The sequence below is a fragment of the Pteropus vampyrus genome, unplaced genomic scaffold (assembly GCF_000151845.1).
Source record: "Pteropus vampyrus isolate Shadow unplaced genomic scaffold, Pvam_2.0 Scaffold399, whole genome shotgun sequence".
Lineage (NCBI taxonomy): Eukaryota > Metazoa > Chordata > Mammalia > Chiroptera > Pteropodidae > Pteropus > Pteropus vampyrus.
In genome coordinates this window covers 666,387-682,839 of record NW_011889180.1, presented here as the reverse complement: position 1 = coordinate 682,839, position 16,453 = coordinate 666,387, and the positions used below count along the sequence as shown (strand labels likewise).

The following is a 16,453-nucleotide window of genomic DNA, read 5'->3' as shown; positions in this document are numbered from 1 at the left end:
CCACAATTTGCTCTATTGCTCAGCTCTGCACTGTTAATGTGAATGCTGTACTAATGATAAGCTAACAGCTGTTTCTCATGGTTGATTCAACTAGAAGTTTTGGTAACTAGCTAAAGTGAAAATTAGAAATAAGCTTCTTTTTCTTTTCTTGAGGAATATCTTATTGAACCATTTGATGATATAGCAGCTCAACAGGAGGCTGGAGCACACTACAGAGCTATGACCCACGATTCCCCAAATCTGAGATATGAAAACTTATTATCTCTCCTAAGTCCACCTTCAAAACCTAAGTTGCCTTTTCTTTTAGTTTGGATATGGATTTCTTAATCTTCTCTAGTGCAGCAGGAAATGTTAACAAAAACATGTTTTTTTGGCTTGCCAGCAGGAAATCTAGGGCTATTTGGTTTTCAAAGCCACTTGGGTCAGTTAATTCAAGCTACTTTACTGTACTTCTGGTTTTTTTACCATAACAGCCAAAGTTAGAGATAATTTCAAGATAGTATTTCAAAATTATTTTATGATACTGTTTTCAAATCCCAAAGTTGGAACTAGAGTCCTCATGACTTCAATACAAAGTGTCATTATTCTTCCGATTAGATTGACCTCCCATCACAAAGAGACGTGGTCCATTGGAAGTTATTTATTTGAAACTTTCTAATTATTACACCACATGTACAAGTAGATGTTTGATGAGGCAGATAAAAGTAAGCATGTTATTGGCTCAGGAATTAAAGGCCAATAGGAGTACATGTAGTTCCAGATGCAAATGAGAAGTTAACTCTGATAGGAGCAACTCAGAAACTAGAGGGATTATTTTAGTCGTTTCAGGATGACAGACATATTGTGTGGAGTTATGATTTTCAGAGACTATTGTAGGGCTTAGGAGTATATTAAGCTAACTAAAGTTGGTAATATTGTTCCCATGTTGGCACTAAGGCCTATTCCTGAAGAGGTAACTGTTATAGGTTAGTGTTGGAGACGTGGCATTTATTTGCTTAGAAATAAAGATTTAGATTTTTGCATCAGACTCTGTGAGGTTTGATGATGTTAGAATATTATAAATATTATAAAGTAGGTGAGAGGTAATAGTACTGCCGATTGATATCTAAATTGTTAAAAGTGCAGCAATAAAGATTTTGATGGTAGGATTGGATAGTGTATGACATATTTAATAAATAATTATGCTGACTGAAGCTACAATAGCGTAAGAGTCAGATTATAGAATTTGGGTGGCAGTTGTCCCTGGAGGAACATTGAGACTTTGATAAATCATCAGGTCGGTCAAAAAATAAAACGGACCAAGTAACAGCCGATGTGCCAGGTGACAGACCAAAAGGGGCAGGGTGAGTATGTGTAAACTCGCTATTTCTGGGTTGCACAAAAATCCGTTGAATGAAAATAAGGAGTCTGGAAGGCTCCAGGCACTCAGTGGACTTGACCATTGGATAATTTGGACTGAGAAAGTTAGGGTTTAAGAGCAAAATTGTTGGGATACCATAGCATTTTAAAAAAGCATGATAGTTGTCTCTTCCATAGCCCAGGCGTGAACTGGCAGTATTTTACTCAAGGAGAAGTATTTAAATAACTTTAAGTGAGTGTAAAGTAGGGAGCTAAGGGCAAAGCTTAATTGTAATGATTGTAAAAAAAAAAATCTTAGAAAGGTTGGCAGAAGAGATCATAGTAGGCATGAGCAAAGAGCCTACACCCAAGCAAGTTATTGTTAACAGTAAGGGAGACAATGGGGGATATCAGAGTTCTATAACCTTAAGAGAGTAAATAGAAAATAATATGGCAAGGTGATAAAGAACAAAAGTATACAAAGGAAAGTATGAGAATCAGTAATGTCAGGCATCTTGCAAAATCTCGTTCCATCAGTCTTGGGCAGAATTTTTCTTAGGAGCTTAGAATAGCTGTCCATTTCTGAAGGTCATTATTTCTGGAAGTTTTATTAGCACACTTCCACTTAAGTTCTCCACTAAAGATAGTTTTCTACATGTCTTTAGCCAATAATTCCGTTTATTTGGGTATCTTTTTACCCAAGGTCTACTTCATAGTTAACTGCAGGGTCGTTGAAGCCTATAAAGAAGACTATTGGTATATTTTTCAGAGTATTCATTGTCGAGGTTGAAAGAAGAGAGAGCTTTTAGGGAAGCTCTGAGGGTGGGTTTTTAGGGAAGGCTTCTGGAACTTACAGATGAGTTGGTTCCTGACAATATTTAGTTATGTCTACATGAAGCAAGCTTGATTCAGATTGATCAAAGACTCATAATCATATGAATGTTCTAGTTATTATTTCCTAAAGCGAATAGTCTGTAAGTTCTAGAGGAAGTTAACCTGATCCGATGGACATTGGAACTGAAGGTAAAACTCTTCACCAAGGAACTTCAGGAGCCTCAGAGCTTGGCAGTTTAGGATTGATAATACTATTTTTACGCTCTACATTTCCCAAGGATTGTAGATTGTAGCATTTTTGATCAAATGGTTAACAAACTATAAGATTCTTTATAAGTCTTCTGTGTAAGGCTACTATTAGTGGGGAAGGTTATAGCATACAATTTCTTAAGTCACATTTATGGAAGCAGACTTTCTGTGTAGGGAGGCCGATATCTATCTAAAGAATTTATAGACAACTACAAAAACATATCCTTAAGTATGCAATTTGGACACAGCCCATTTTTATTTGGAAGGTTCTTCTGGAGTATGATTTAGACCCATTTAGACCCATGTCCCACTGCCCAGTTTTCCTGGAATATAAGGATATAAGGCAAAAACTAGACATAGCTCCAGCTATAGAGGAGAAATTTTCCCATCTACTCTTGTTCAGAGATTATCTTACTTTTTCTATGATGGGACTTGTGGTATAAGATTTTTGTCAAAGGCCATCTTGGACTTTGGGTCATGTCATGGGTGGTGTGCCAAAGACCACTGAAGTGGCTGGAGGATTCTGATTTTAGGAAATGTTTGTTTTCCAAGTCAGGGGCTGAATTTTTGATCTCCCATATTCTGATTTATTTCTATAGATGACTACAAAAGTACCACCTGTTTTGCCTAATGATCTGCTGACACATCTCCCTTTGCTATGTGGAGATTTTTATTTTACTAGAAAAATTAGGAACCTATTGTCTAAAATATCTCACGTATCTCCAAAAGTCTATGAATTGTAATTTCACTTGGTCTTGGTTATTGCTGAAACAATTTAATACTCTTCTTAAGTAGGGTCTATTCTTTAGAAGAGGTGTTTTAAATAATGTATCACCATTTTTTAGAATTGAAAATTTTCCTTTGCAGTCTTATTATCTTTTGCTCCTAGTTTCTTTAAGTCTTCTTAGGGGTTTTCTAGGTCAGGTGAAAATACACATATTGAATGAGAATCAAATCTCTTGAGAATACTGTTTTTTACAATATTGTTTAATCTATTTCCCATTTGCCCCGAAATTACTTGCTGGTGGTGCTTGCAGCTGCTGCCTTTACCCCGAGATAACTCGTGTATCACAGTCCTAACTTTACCCCCAAAGTTTGCCACGAAGTATCTCGCTTTTATTATTATTTTCATGTCACTCCAGTGTATTGATAATCTTTGGAAATAAATGATATCATTCTGTTTATAGCATTCTGGTTTTAGTAGTGGTATGGTCATTTACAAAATATAGTAATTCTCGTTCACTGAAAATGTCAAATCCTAGATGTTCTGCTTTATGTTGTTCTGTGCTTTAAAATTTACCACACACACACAAAAAATTATTAAATACTGATCATCATATACGTTTCTGTTACATTAGGATTAGAGACAAGTTCTATTCAGAAATAACTCCAAGAACAGTTTTTATATTTTATTTCCACATTGAAAACCAGTCGAATTTGCTTCAAAGAGCATGTTTATGTAAAATTAATGCTGGCAGCGAGCTGCACTTTTTTTTTTCTAAACGGGAAATGGGTTAAGTACTGGGAGAAGTTGAAGGTGCCTCTGTGAAACTTTGAGGCATTCTGGCCAAGCATGTTGTTAATTTTTTTTTTTTTAAGCACATAAATGTTGAGTTTTTACATACCAGACAATGAAGAAGGGAGAATAGAGGTCTGTACTGCAAAGTACTTGCATTTGGATGAAACCATAGAGTAGTATTAGGACGTGATGCAACCAGAAACGTGGGAATAACGCTCGTATTAACGATCTTTTAGTTTAACAGTATCCCTTTCCTTTAGGCTTCTTGACAAGCAACCTGAGATACTACAGGTAGTTGTACAAGGACTGGTTCTATCTAGGTGGTTGTAATTGGCTTTATTCTCAGAAAAAAAATTAATAGCTTCAGGGAAGTAGTCTGAGCAATGGTTTGGAAGAATTTTTATAGGATCTACTTCCATAATATGTACATCCTACATTAGAAGAGTGTTTATCCCATAAATGGTCAGGTGAAATAAGGGTAAGGAATCTACAGTTTTAAGAGTCAATGTTGGGAAAGTTCAGAAAAGTCAAATGTAGCAATTACGTGATTGTGCACTTAATCAGACAATTATTTTTCCATTAAAGATCTCTTCCAAGTATATTGGCAGGTGCAGAATCATAAAGGAGACATAAACGCATTTTTTATAGTCCTAATGTGTAGACAAAGGCTCACACATTGGGAGAGAAGTAGATTAATTCAAAATACCCCTAGCATTACTGTAGTAATTATTCCAAGACCAGTCATCTAATTTTGCAGTCGGGTTCAAAGTAGAAAGAGTAGTGTTTGCATCCAGTAGAAATATGCATATTTGTTCTCCTATGGTTATAGATAACTCTTGTTTTGAAAGTGGTAGCAGATACAATGGCCACCTAGGGAAACCCAAAATCAGAGCTCAGTTTATTGTTTACCAGGTGAGGAGGATGCACATCTCTTAGGAAAGGAATGTGAATCTCACTGCACTGAATGTAAGAGGGCTGGATATAACATGAAGAAGCAGCTTTGTCTGTGGGAGGTAAAAGCCAATCTATTAGTTTCGGACTGGCTCAGAAGCAGATCACAAAGTCTCTCCTGGGAGAGGCTATTATTTGGTTTTCTGTCATTGAAACTGAAGGCATAAGCCTCAGACAGGTCCAGGATGAGTTATATAAAGTCTTGGCAGGCTCTGAGGTCACACAGCGGGCAAAACCATACAGGCTTTTCCTTTCACACATTGGCAAATAAAAAGAGCAAACATAGTTCTATTGGGGGGCGGGGGAAGTCTATATTTCTATGTAAAAACTAAATGCAAAATATATTCTGGAAGACTACTCAGCAAACTGATAGTAGAGGCTGCTCTTGAGTGGGACCTGGGTGATGATTTTGTGTCCAATGTTGCTGCATAGTAAATGCATAATAAGTATTCATTGAATGAGTGAATGAATGAAATGTATTTATTGATTTACCATTGAAAACAGTTTCAGGGAGAGTTGGAGCTGAGCAAGTAGTGCTGAATTGCATAGACAATTCATTTAAGAGGTTTGGCAGTGCTGGGGCAGGTTGAAGTTAAAGGGAGTCTATTGTGGCCTTTTATGTCTCACCTCATATTTTATTTTCCAGGGTTTCCTCATACCTTGATATGTTCCCTCAATAATACCTCTTTGGTTCCCATGACCTTCAAACTGCGTATCCCTGGGGATGGCGTTGGCGATAAAAGCATTCGAGGTTGTGAGCAGTATTCAGACAACAAAAGACCATCTTGGAACAAGGATGAAATACCCATAATGAAACCAAAAGAATTCACCATCACCCCCAGCTGTGGCACCATTCGCTCCCAAGGATTTGCTGCTATCAGGGTAAAGTGCACAGCCTTCCAGCACACACAGCCAAGCAGCTGAACTTTCAAATAGCCACTGGAACCACATCCAGGGTTTGTTCTATATACCCGGTGTCAATGGGGAGGAATGCCTCTAATTCATGTGGGAAAGTGGGCCTATAAGAAAACAAACTACCGAGGCAAAAGAAACCAAATACGAATATACTGGGCAGAAGGCCTGACACTGCTCCAGTGGCTTTCCATCAGTCTAGATGTATTGCCCTCACCAGAATAGTGGATTGTAGTGATTTCTAGTGAAACCACTGCTCTCTATGCAGATGGCATACCAATCAGTACTTATATGAAAAGATTTAAGGGCTCATTGACAATTAGGTCCTCCTTTCCTTCAGACTCAAAACGTGAATACCAATCAATGTCCAGATTTATGTCAGAGAAGATATCTAGTTGATTCAGATTTTTAATGCAAATCTGGGCTTTATGGTAAATGTGGATGTGATATTCCTAGCAGTGCTTAATATTTAGGTTCACAGAGTGATGCTTTGGTTATGGCTTTGCGGTGCCACCAGCAGAATTATCTCATGGCTAACGGAGAAAGGTTTTACTGTCCCCCTGCGCTTACTTTTTTCTCTCCAAACAGATCTAGACTTAAAATGATTTTATCCTTTCTGGGAAAGAAAAAAGATAAGATTTTATAGCTAAGGTTAATAATTTTCTTTTTAGTCATTATCTGTGAATATTTAACTCAGCTATGATTTTATCCACAAAATTTGTTTTAAATATTTCATAGTATCCCACCATGAATCCACTCATCCTAAATCTTTTCTGGGAGTTTTTAGCTCTTCCAAGGGCTTCTGCATGGTTCCAGTGAGGTTTGCTATCATACATCATTATAACTTCTCAGGGTTGCTATCTCAGTCTGTTTGGGCCGCTCCCATAAAACATCAGAGACTGGGTTGCTTATAAACAACAGAAATTTATTTCTTACAATTTGAAGGCAAGTAGTCCGAGATCAGGGTCCCAGCGTGGTTGGGTTCTGGTGAAAGCCCTCTTCTCTTCCAGCTTGCAGGCTACCAACTTCTCCTCGTGGCCTCACATGGTGGAAGGGGCTGGGGAGCTCTGTGGACCCTCTTTCATAAAGGCACGAATCCTGTTCATGAGGGCTCCCCCCTCACGACCTAACCACAACCCAGCAGCCCTGCCTCCTAATACCATCTCACTGGGGGTCAGGGTTTCAGCATGTGAAGCGGTGAGGACACAGCCATTCAAGTCCTAGCGCTTGCTTGACTCTCCCAGGGAGAAGCACTGCTGCAGCGAATTTATTTATTATTTACCTAGTAACACTCAGCTTACATGTTACCTACCTTCCCCCCCCCAACTTTTTTTTGCCTCTCCCACATAGTACGGGAAGGTTTTAGAAGACATAGCCTCTATCTAGAATACTTCTGCCAGAACCACTTGTTCTTCTGCCTTTTAACCATAGCTCAGAGACATAAACGAGGCTTAGAGTCACTCGAGGAATCTCTTCATGCTGGGGCACCTGCTTCTCTCCAAATCTGACATGATTTCTTTCTAAATCAATGACTCCATCTTTATTTTATTTTTCCTTTATATTTGGACAAGCTTTCTCCAAGCTTCAGTTTTCCTTCATGATCTGCACTCCAACCACGTCCATGTGGACTCAAATTTGCATCCAATAATTCCCTTTGCAACCAAAAAAAATTTTAATTAGTACTTGATACATAATTTATAGATAGAAAAGCCTTAACCTGTGCTAGAAGCTGTTTTCTAGATTTACAAGCATCTCTTCCAGTACAAATCATTTTAAAGCAATTAAACATTGTAACAAAGCTTCAAAAGCCTAAATGTAACATTTCACAACAGTCAATAAAAATATAGGATGAAATATGCTGGCCAGATACTGTCCTTGGGTAGACCTATCTTTGGAGCTTCCTGTTTTCTGTTCTAATAATGAATACCAGTGGTGGTGGGGCAAGATTTTGGTTTTAAAAAAAGACTGGTTGATCTCTCATGCCATTCTCTGGAACTGACATAGTTATTTCATTTATTTTGCTACAAGAGAAATTTAGCTATAATGTTTTGTCGATGTATGGAATTTTCGTAATTTATATTGCCCAGAGGTATAGAGAACAATTTAAATTGCAGTAATTAAAGTTTGTTTGATGTTGTTCATCCTTTACGGTCATTTTTCCCCTTTTGCTTCTTTAACACAACCTCCTCGGAAATGAGCAGACCTATTGTACTAAAAGCCATTTGGTTTTTAACCTGGCCTTTGAAAAAACTCAGCGTGCCCTGACCTGAAATGTAACTCGTTCAGCTAAAAACGTAAAACGCCATGCATCCCATAATAAAATACTTAGAAGCCGCAGTCATCAGTACGGTCATCCCCCTGGTCTTTTAGAAGAGCAGCTCTTCTCCTTTTTCTTTCCAGGTGACCTTATGCTCCAACACTGTGCAGAAATATGAACTGGCTCTGGTGGTGGATGTGGAGGGCATCGGGGAAGAAGTGCTGGCGCTCCTAATTACAGCGAGGTATCACACTCGCCTGCTTCTCTCTTCCGAGTCTCCCCTGAGTCTGCAGTAACGGACTGCCTGTCTGGACGGCAGCAGGCCTGCCACCAGTTCACGCTGCACTTTGTTCTGCTTTCCTGGGAAGGGAGGCTGAATCTGATATTCAAATGACAAAACTTTAAAACAGCAGAGATACCTTTGATGGAGATAAGAGAAGGGATGTGTGTGTTTTGCAGTGTTAAGAATAATGGCGCTCTCTGTTCTTTGACTTTCTGACTTCCCAAGTATATAACTAGAAGGGTTTTAGCAGGAAGAGGAGGTGAGCAGTTGCTGTTTTTTATTTTTATCTTTAAATACAGTATTCCAGAGTTATGCAGCAAGAGTAGTGCTCACAATCCTGCAGGGGAAGATTCATTTAGCAAGGCAGTCCTGCTTCAGGACACTGTCGCTATGACTTGAAAGCAGGCTACAGGCTGTACCCCCAAATGACGCCCTCTCTAACAATATAAATGCCTCAGAACCATCACCCACTTCTCCCTTTTTTAACAAAGGCAGCAGTAGGCTCTGGAATCAGGTTAAAGTCCTGGCTTTTTTTGTTGACCATGTCTCCTTGACCAAGTTACAGTCTTTCCAAGGGTAGTGTGTCACCTACTGATGATGACAGTGATCCCCAATGAAATCATGGGCCACACTCTTGCCGAAGCAAACAGGTGTCCAGATCTGGGACTTTAGAGTATATATGTGAAAATGCCACCTAAAGGAAAAAGAACAAATTATTCAGTAAAACTCTAGTAATATATCAATTCCTAGAATTTAGGTCCGTCATGAATCTTAGGAAGATGTACCTTAAAGAAGGTGCAGATGTGCTAGGAAGTGGGGACATCATAATGGACACCATTTCATGTGCCTTGGGCTTGGACAAAGTCAGAGGGCAGCCCTAAAAGAACTTGAAGGTCAAGGTCTTGCTGTGACCTATGTAGTATTCCTTCTAAAGATTCAACTAATTTGTTTGTTTAAAAACAGCACAAAGTCTTTCATCTGGTCCTCTCTATACCCAGGTTTGCCTTTTTGTCTAGTCTTGCATTTCTTTTCAATGTGGGTTTATTCTGACACTTTCCAGACTCTTTTCCCTGAAGCTATCAATCAGAAATCCTGAATGTAAAAAAAATAAAAAAGGTCCTAAGAGGCTATGTGATTTCTACCATGTATGTTCTGTGACCCAAGTCAAATACTATAAACCCACTCAGCCACAGTGTTTCAGGTAGTAAAGTATTAGCTTTATGAAAGTCGTTGGGTCAACCAACAACTTTTATTCTAGATAAAAATGAATACTCATCCCAGGTGAAGCCCTAAGCTTTGGGGTTAACAAGTCTCCCATGTCATTACTTTAGTGTAATCTACAGGAACTGCTCGAATACTTCCAACAGAAGAGTTGCTTTAGCACTTGCTCCCTAAAGTAGCTTTATCAGAGAGCCAGGAATGACGGCTTGCCAGCCCCCATCACATGTTAATTGTCTCTTACTGGGCTGTTCCCTGGCACTGTGCTGTGACCTTCATTCACGTTATCTCCTGTATCTCCCACAACACCTGAAGAAGAGTTAATGATGCTATTGGCAATCCTTAGAACTGCCTTCATTTTACCAATAAGCAAGATGGGACCCCAGGAGGGAAAGCGTCTTGTTCAGGGTTGAACTCGGTAAGGTCAGTATCTGAACCTGGCTCTGACTGATTCAGACGCCAGTAATCCTCACCATTGCACTATATTGTGACAGTGCAGCCGGGCAGGTCGGATGTTGAGATCCACAGATACAAAATAAAACCCAAGTCACCTAATAATAGACCAGTTGCACACACAGGGCCTCAATTCCTCCCTCTCTGGCACACAACTCTCCTTCCCTCGCCCCCAGCACACCCCCTCCATACTGAGCACCATTGTCACAGTGCCACTTCTGGGTCAAGCAGCTGCCTGAGCCTACTGATTTGAGACAGCTGTTCTGCAGAGGCATTAGAATTATTACCATTATTTAAATGGTGTGAGCTATTGCTAGTCCTCAGGGGATTCTGACGGGTCCAAAGTGTCACAGCTAGTTAGGACCCCATGCTGGTGGAATTGGCCCTGTTTGCCATGGAAACAGATCCACTGCCCTAAGGAACTTGTACTGTGGGGGCCCCTTGCCAAAGGGAGTCCAAATCAGAAAAACAATGGAAATGTTAGTCATTATCCACAGAAGACAGCTGTTTAAGGAGTCCTGCTTCTAGCCCTTTTTTGATTAAAAAATGGTGACGGGGGCCTAAGGAAGAGTGATGACAGGAGGAAGATTTGAAAATGATTAATGTTGGTATTAGAGAAAACCGTGACAGTGACTGTCGTGTTTAACCTGGGACTCTGTTCTCCATATGTGAACAGCTCTCTAGTCTTTTAAATTCTTTAATGGGTTCTTTCCTTCGAGCAGGTGTGTTGTCCCTACCCTCCAAGTGGTAAATACAGAGGTGGATTTCGGGCGCTGCTTCCTGAAGTACCCGTATGAGAAGTCGGTCCAGCTTGTCAATCATCATGACCTCCCGGGATGCTACGAGCTCCTGCCTCAGGTGAGTTACTTTATCCTTTTTCAGTGTCGATTTTTCTTCAGTTGGATTCTCTCGACGAGAGAGATTCCTAAACACATGACCTTATATAATTCTGACTTTTAACCCTGGGATAATCTGGGGATGGGGTTATAAAGCCACAGCTGGATTGTCCACCTGCATGAATGAGCAGCTGCAGGTATAAATAAGTTGTTGCTTTCTCAGGAAAATTGCTTTTGATAAAGAAATAAAGGGTCAGCTAGGCCAACATGCAAAAGTAGCACCTGCAAATAACTGCCTGTGAATTAACCATGCACGGGAAATGAGGCAGAGCTAGGAGTTTTCATCTATGTCTCCGGCTGTGGCTTGACCAGCTTCACTAGGATATAGTAATGCAATATTCATAAATGGACTTGTTGGACTAGAAGGTTAGAGGTAATATAGGAATGAGAAAGAAACCATTTCCTCTTAATGTTTTATGAAGTAGATCTGTCCATATGCCACTACACCTAGCTAGGTGGGACAGTAAGCAGTCAAACGCACATGGATAATGGATTTAAAAAGATCTCTACAGCCTAGAGTTTAGGAAGGTTCCCAATGAGATGCAGTTCACCAAGAATGCATTGGGGTTTAAAACTCAGTTCTGTAAGTACAGTACTCTGATAAAAATGTATACAAACAAAATCAAATGGGGGTTTTATTGGCTACAAGTTCAAAATGAGTTAAAAGACCAAATGAAGGCCACAGAACTAAGGCGGGACTAGATTACATCAGAGAAACAGTGTTCAGCTAAAGGAAGGAGATGGCCCCTGGTCAAAGCAGTGCCAGAATTTTGTCTTCAGATCTTGACATTGTATTTTTTGTAATAGACACTTGAAAAAAAAGATGAATTGTATTTAGAGTAACCAGAATGGCAATCTACATCATCCAGAAATCCAAGTCATATGAGAGCAAGCATATGTTTAATCTGGAACAGACAAGATTTAACCAGGACAAAATAGCTACCCCTCACTAGTCAAAGGGCTATTATGTAAAAGAGGGAGAGTTATTCTGTGGGCTTCTCTGAGACAAAACCAGAATCCAGGGGTGGGGGTGACAGGAGATGCATTTCTAACTTTCAGATGCTTAACAGCGGAACAGGCTATCCCTGTGCAGTGCACGGTCATCTCAAGAACTCAGAGCAGAGCCTGCATCTGGGCCGATGGGGGCTCTATTTCTGCACAACTAGGCTGGGGAAAGGGTGAGGCACTTTGCTTGAACACAAAATTTAAGGGGAGCCAAGAAACTCAGTAATCAAATAATATTTTCATGCCATATTTTAAGAAATCAAAATCAATGTGAAAAATCCATGATGAACAAAATATCAAAACTTCAAATAAAGACAGAATCAGTATTACTGATTTCCCTTTGCCTCAAACTCCAATAGGCTGAACAATGTGCTACTGCAGAGGGATGTCGAGTTAGATTAGGCCACGTTAAACCGTGGGGTGCTCCAGACCGGTAAAACCTGCATGCTCTGTCTTCTCGAGCTGAGGGTCTGAGAAGTGTTTCCCAGAATTACCTAAACTTATTTGGCTATGGAGTTTTGGTTTTTTTTGAAGAATTTTTGGGATCGATTTTATTTAGGCTTCTCACAGTGGTTAGAGCACAGAAAATGCATCACCAAGACTATCCAGAAAAGTCTGACCAGCTGAATCTTATTGCTTAAAATACACACATTCACAGCAACTGACAAATGGTGAAGTGCCTCATGTAGGAATGTGTCAGCATTTGCAAATCTTCCGACCGTAGCACCAAACCCTCGACCAACCCTTTCCTTCTTATTCCCCTGGAAAACCAGACTAAATCAAATCTGCCTGGTCCCCTAACCAGTCTCAACTCCCATTTCCATCTCTTCCCACACAGAGTAGCCTCCTACAGCAGGGGCCAGACTGTGACTGCTGGAATTGGGCCCAGCTCCACCAGTGCCATTTTCTTCACGTGCTCTTAGGGTAGGACACTGCAGCAAACCCAGCAGTTGACACTCAGACCAGTTCCCCATTCTAACTGGGAAAGGAAATTTGAGAGGGCCAGAATTCATCCATTTGATAGTTAACTGAAGAAGGATTCATTTTAGTAAAACTTGATCTCCTTGGAGACACTTCAGTGAGTTGTTTGGGACTTAAAAAAATGATGGAAAGCAAGGCATCTGCGGGCTACTGACACGCTCCTGCCTCCTCTCGCCTACTCCCGCCACACACCGGCCTGCTTGCACGCACTGGACCTCTGCAGAGGGAGGCAAGCCCTGCAGTGTCTATCAAACCTTCCGGCAGTTCTGGGCAGAGCTGACATCTGGGCCACAGCTAGGCCAGGCTTTTCACTGAAGATCTGGTTAAGCTTCCGTTTGAATTCCACCTTAACCTTCTGTCCCCTGTGGTTGTGGACACTCCCCAGGGGCTAATGCAGAGGACCGGGAACAGCTGAGGGAGGCAAACAGATTCAGAGCAAATTGCATTGATGGGTGTAGTAAAACCTCTGCTTTGAGCGCAGACGCTGGAGACTGCCGTCAACAATGCTGCTGAATACACCCGAGCATGTAGTCAGACATTCATTCAGTAAACAGTAAATGCGTAAAATAAATTACCTTGAGAGGGCCGTATTAGTTACAAATGTGCAGTTAATATAAGCAGAATGGCTGCCATTCAAATATATTCACAAAAACCAGGGCTATGGCCTCAAAATGGACAGACAGCCAGGTTCTCCCAAAAGTCACTGTGTATGGACTTCACTTTGGTCAACATGGATTTTGGTTTTGTGGACTCCAAACTTAGACACTCGTTCACCTCACAGCCTTGGATTTGTGTGTGTGTGTGTGTGTGTGTGTGTGTGTGTATTTTTTCCTTTCTTAACCATAATGCGAAACCTAGTCTGAATATCATCATTAAAGAGTCAGGAAAGAACCGAACTCTGCATGTGAACAAGCTGGGCAGGGAATGTTAGTTCTGGCGATTTGCTTTCTACAGTCAGATTCTTCCTGTCAAAGCTCAACTGGTTGTCTGAGACCGATGTGCAGGCATAAGGGCCCTGGTGTCCTTCTGGACGACTGCCCTCACACCCGCCCCGGCCCCCTTGGACTCTACGTACACTATAGCAGTTAGTTACCCCAGTCACGGGGTTGGGGGACAGGGAGTGGGCAGATAACCAAGGCGTTATTTCCAAATGGTTAGTTTAGAAAAGAAAAAAAAAATGTCTTGGGCAAGTGCAGTGTGCGAGCCAGGCTGTGGGGCTGCCCTTCCTCAGGGCCCGTCGCTGCCTCATTTGTTCATTGCGACATACAGGCCCACAGACCATGTGCTTGGGATGGGGGAGGGCCCTCGCCACCTATGTGCACAGACCAAAGGGCAGAGCTGCGGAGAGCTACGCCTCCATCTGCACCACAGCTTAGGCCCTCCTCTGCAACCCGCAGAAGGCGCAGAGATCGCCCTGCCCAAGCCGCTGCATGAACTCTCTCCTCTGCCTCAGCTGCAGCCAGGCTCTTCGAAGGCTAGCTTTGGAAAGAGCCATAAACTTGCCTTTTCTAGAACAGAAGAATTCTTGCCTGCCCACTGGTAAAGTTATTGTTTTCAGCTTGCTTTGGTTTTTTGGTTTATTTTGTTTTTTAAAGAAAAATCAAAGAGAAGGCAGTATAATCTTCTACACCTGAACCAGTCGGCAGCCAGCCAGAACCTGCTGGGCAGGACCCCTCAAGGATGCACAGTGATGCATCGATCTCATCATCTGGAATTTGAGAATGCAGCAAGCCCCGTTCCAGCCTACCACACAACGGCCCGTCAGCTCTCAGCCTCCCACAGGATTAGTCTAGTTCTGGCTCTGCAGACACTGGCGGCGAGGGCGACATCCCCTGGGTCTCCGCGGGCTTCCTTCTCTGGCCATGGGATTTTTAAAGCTTTATTTGTGGTTATTGTCATTGCATAAAAGCTAGTGATATACTGCAGAACCAGGTTCTGGGCAGCACACCTTGGTAGACACTGAACAACATTCATTCATTCATTCATTTATTCACCTACCTATTTCACCATTTAAAAAACATGGACTGAGCATATATTCTAGTCCAGAAAGTGGACGTGTACTGAGAAAAAACCCAGGTCGTGCCCTAAGAAGTTTACAGCCTGTGGTGAAGATGGACAGACAGATAGTGCATGCTATGGAAAAGGACTGCACAACCTGCCCTGGGGACAGGGCGAAAGCTCTGACTCTAGAGCACTGGAGATGCCCGGGGCATTTGGGGTGAGCGTGCAGGCAGGTCAAAGGGAACGGGCGTTCCAGGAGGAGGAAACACAGTGCAAAGGGTCAGCTATGGGAAGCAAGAGCATGTGTTCAGGAAATACCAGTGGCCTCTGTTGATGGAGCACAAATGGACAAGGTGGTGGGGAGCAAAGCCTGAAAGCATGGAGGGCCAGGCTAAGGAAGGTGACCACGGGAAGCTGTTGTCCTGAACTAATTCACATTGTAGATAATTTTTGCATCTTGCTGGTTGTACACTTTGAATTGGGGGCCTTATGCATACCCCACTTAACCAAACTTCCTTTTGGCAGAATTGAGGTTGCTTGTCCCCACGTACTTGCTTGAATGATGATACATTTCTAAAGACCCCGCAAGGACACAGGATGTTTGTTTTGAAATAATCTAATATGCTATTGATTTCATCCCATGCCAGGGGCTTGCTCATTCCTCTGGCTTGTCTCTCCCACCAGGTGTATGAGGACGCGCCCACCGTGTTGCTCTCCAGCCCCAGGCCCTCTGGAATCATCCCTCCCCGCAGCACCGTTCACATACCTCTGGCCTTGGAGACCCAGGTCACTGGGGAGCACAGATCCACAGTTTATATCTCAATCTTTGGGAGCCAGGACCCCCCTATGGTAGGAGTCAGTTTTCAGAATTGCAGTTAAAATTGCTGTACTTCCTACCAAACATTTCAAACCTCTGCATTTAAGGCACGCACCATATTTGCATATCCTCCAGTTGCTTGTAGTTCTAGAGTTCTACAGTTGTCACTCTACAGTGGTAAAAAAACTAGCAACGTGTTACATTGGGAATCTATTTGCAAATACATCCAAATGTAGTAGTGTTTTGTGGCACTTGGTCTTAAACTCCTATCAGGAGTTTTTACACAGCAGAGACACTCCTGACCCTTTTCTAGACCTGTTAATCAGAGTCTCTGAGGGGAGAGCAGGTCTGCATGTTTACCAATCTCCTCAGCTGTCCCTGGTGCAAAGCTGGCCTTGGGCATCACTAGCTTGCTGCATGTGGCTCTGAGGTTGGTGTCACCCATTGCCCACTGGACCTTTTCCTGTATATTGACTGGACTCATTGCCCAAAAAATCTACTGAAGCTGTGAAGAGAAGTAGCCTTCCTCCAAGTGTGGGAAAAGGAAGACATGGAAAGCTCTCTGATGCTTGAGCTGAGTGAAAGGATGAATCTTGAATCTTGAAGGACGTTACCTAATGGTCTGTGTATTCCTAGACATTTGGTTTACTTGGAAGCTGGGCGATGCCAGCGTACAATTGTTTGAAGTGACTCTGATTACTTGGCGAGTAGAATAAATTAGAATTTTGCTTTTATCTCT

General features: G+C 41.8%; 1 protein-coding gene across 1 annotated transcript in view; it reads left to right on the top strand.

Moving 5' to 3' along the window:
• The window catches only part of HYDIN (HYDIN, axonemal central pair apparatus protein), a 351,593-nt gene that overhangs the window by 153,919 nt on the left and 181,221 nt on the right, over positions 1-16,453 (top strand). The window contains exons 15-18 of the mRNA XM_023523662.1: positions 5,538-5,773; positions 8,204-8,304; positions 10,737-10,872; positions 15,582-15,746. Coding sequence (XP_023379430.1) covers positions 5,538-5,773; positions 8,204-8,304; positions 10,737-10,872; positions 15,582-15,746 — 638 coding nt within the window. The remainder of the gene's footprint in view (positions 1-5,537; positions 5,774-8,203; positions 8,305-10,736; positions 10,873-15,581; positions 15,747-16,453) is intronic.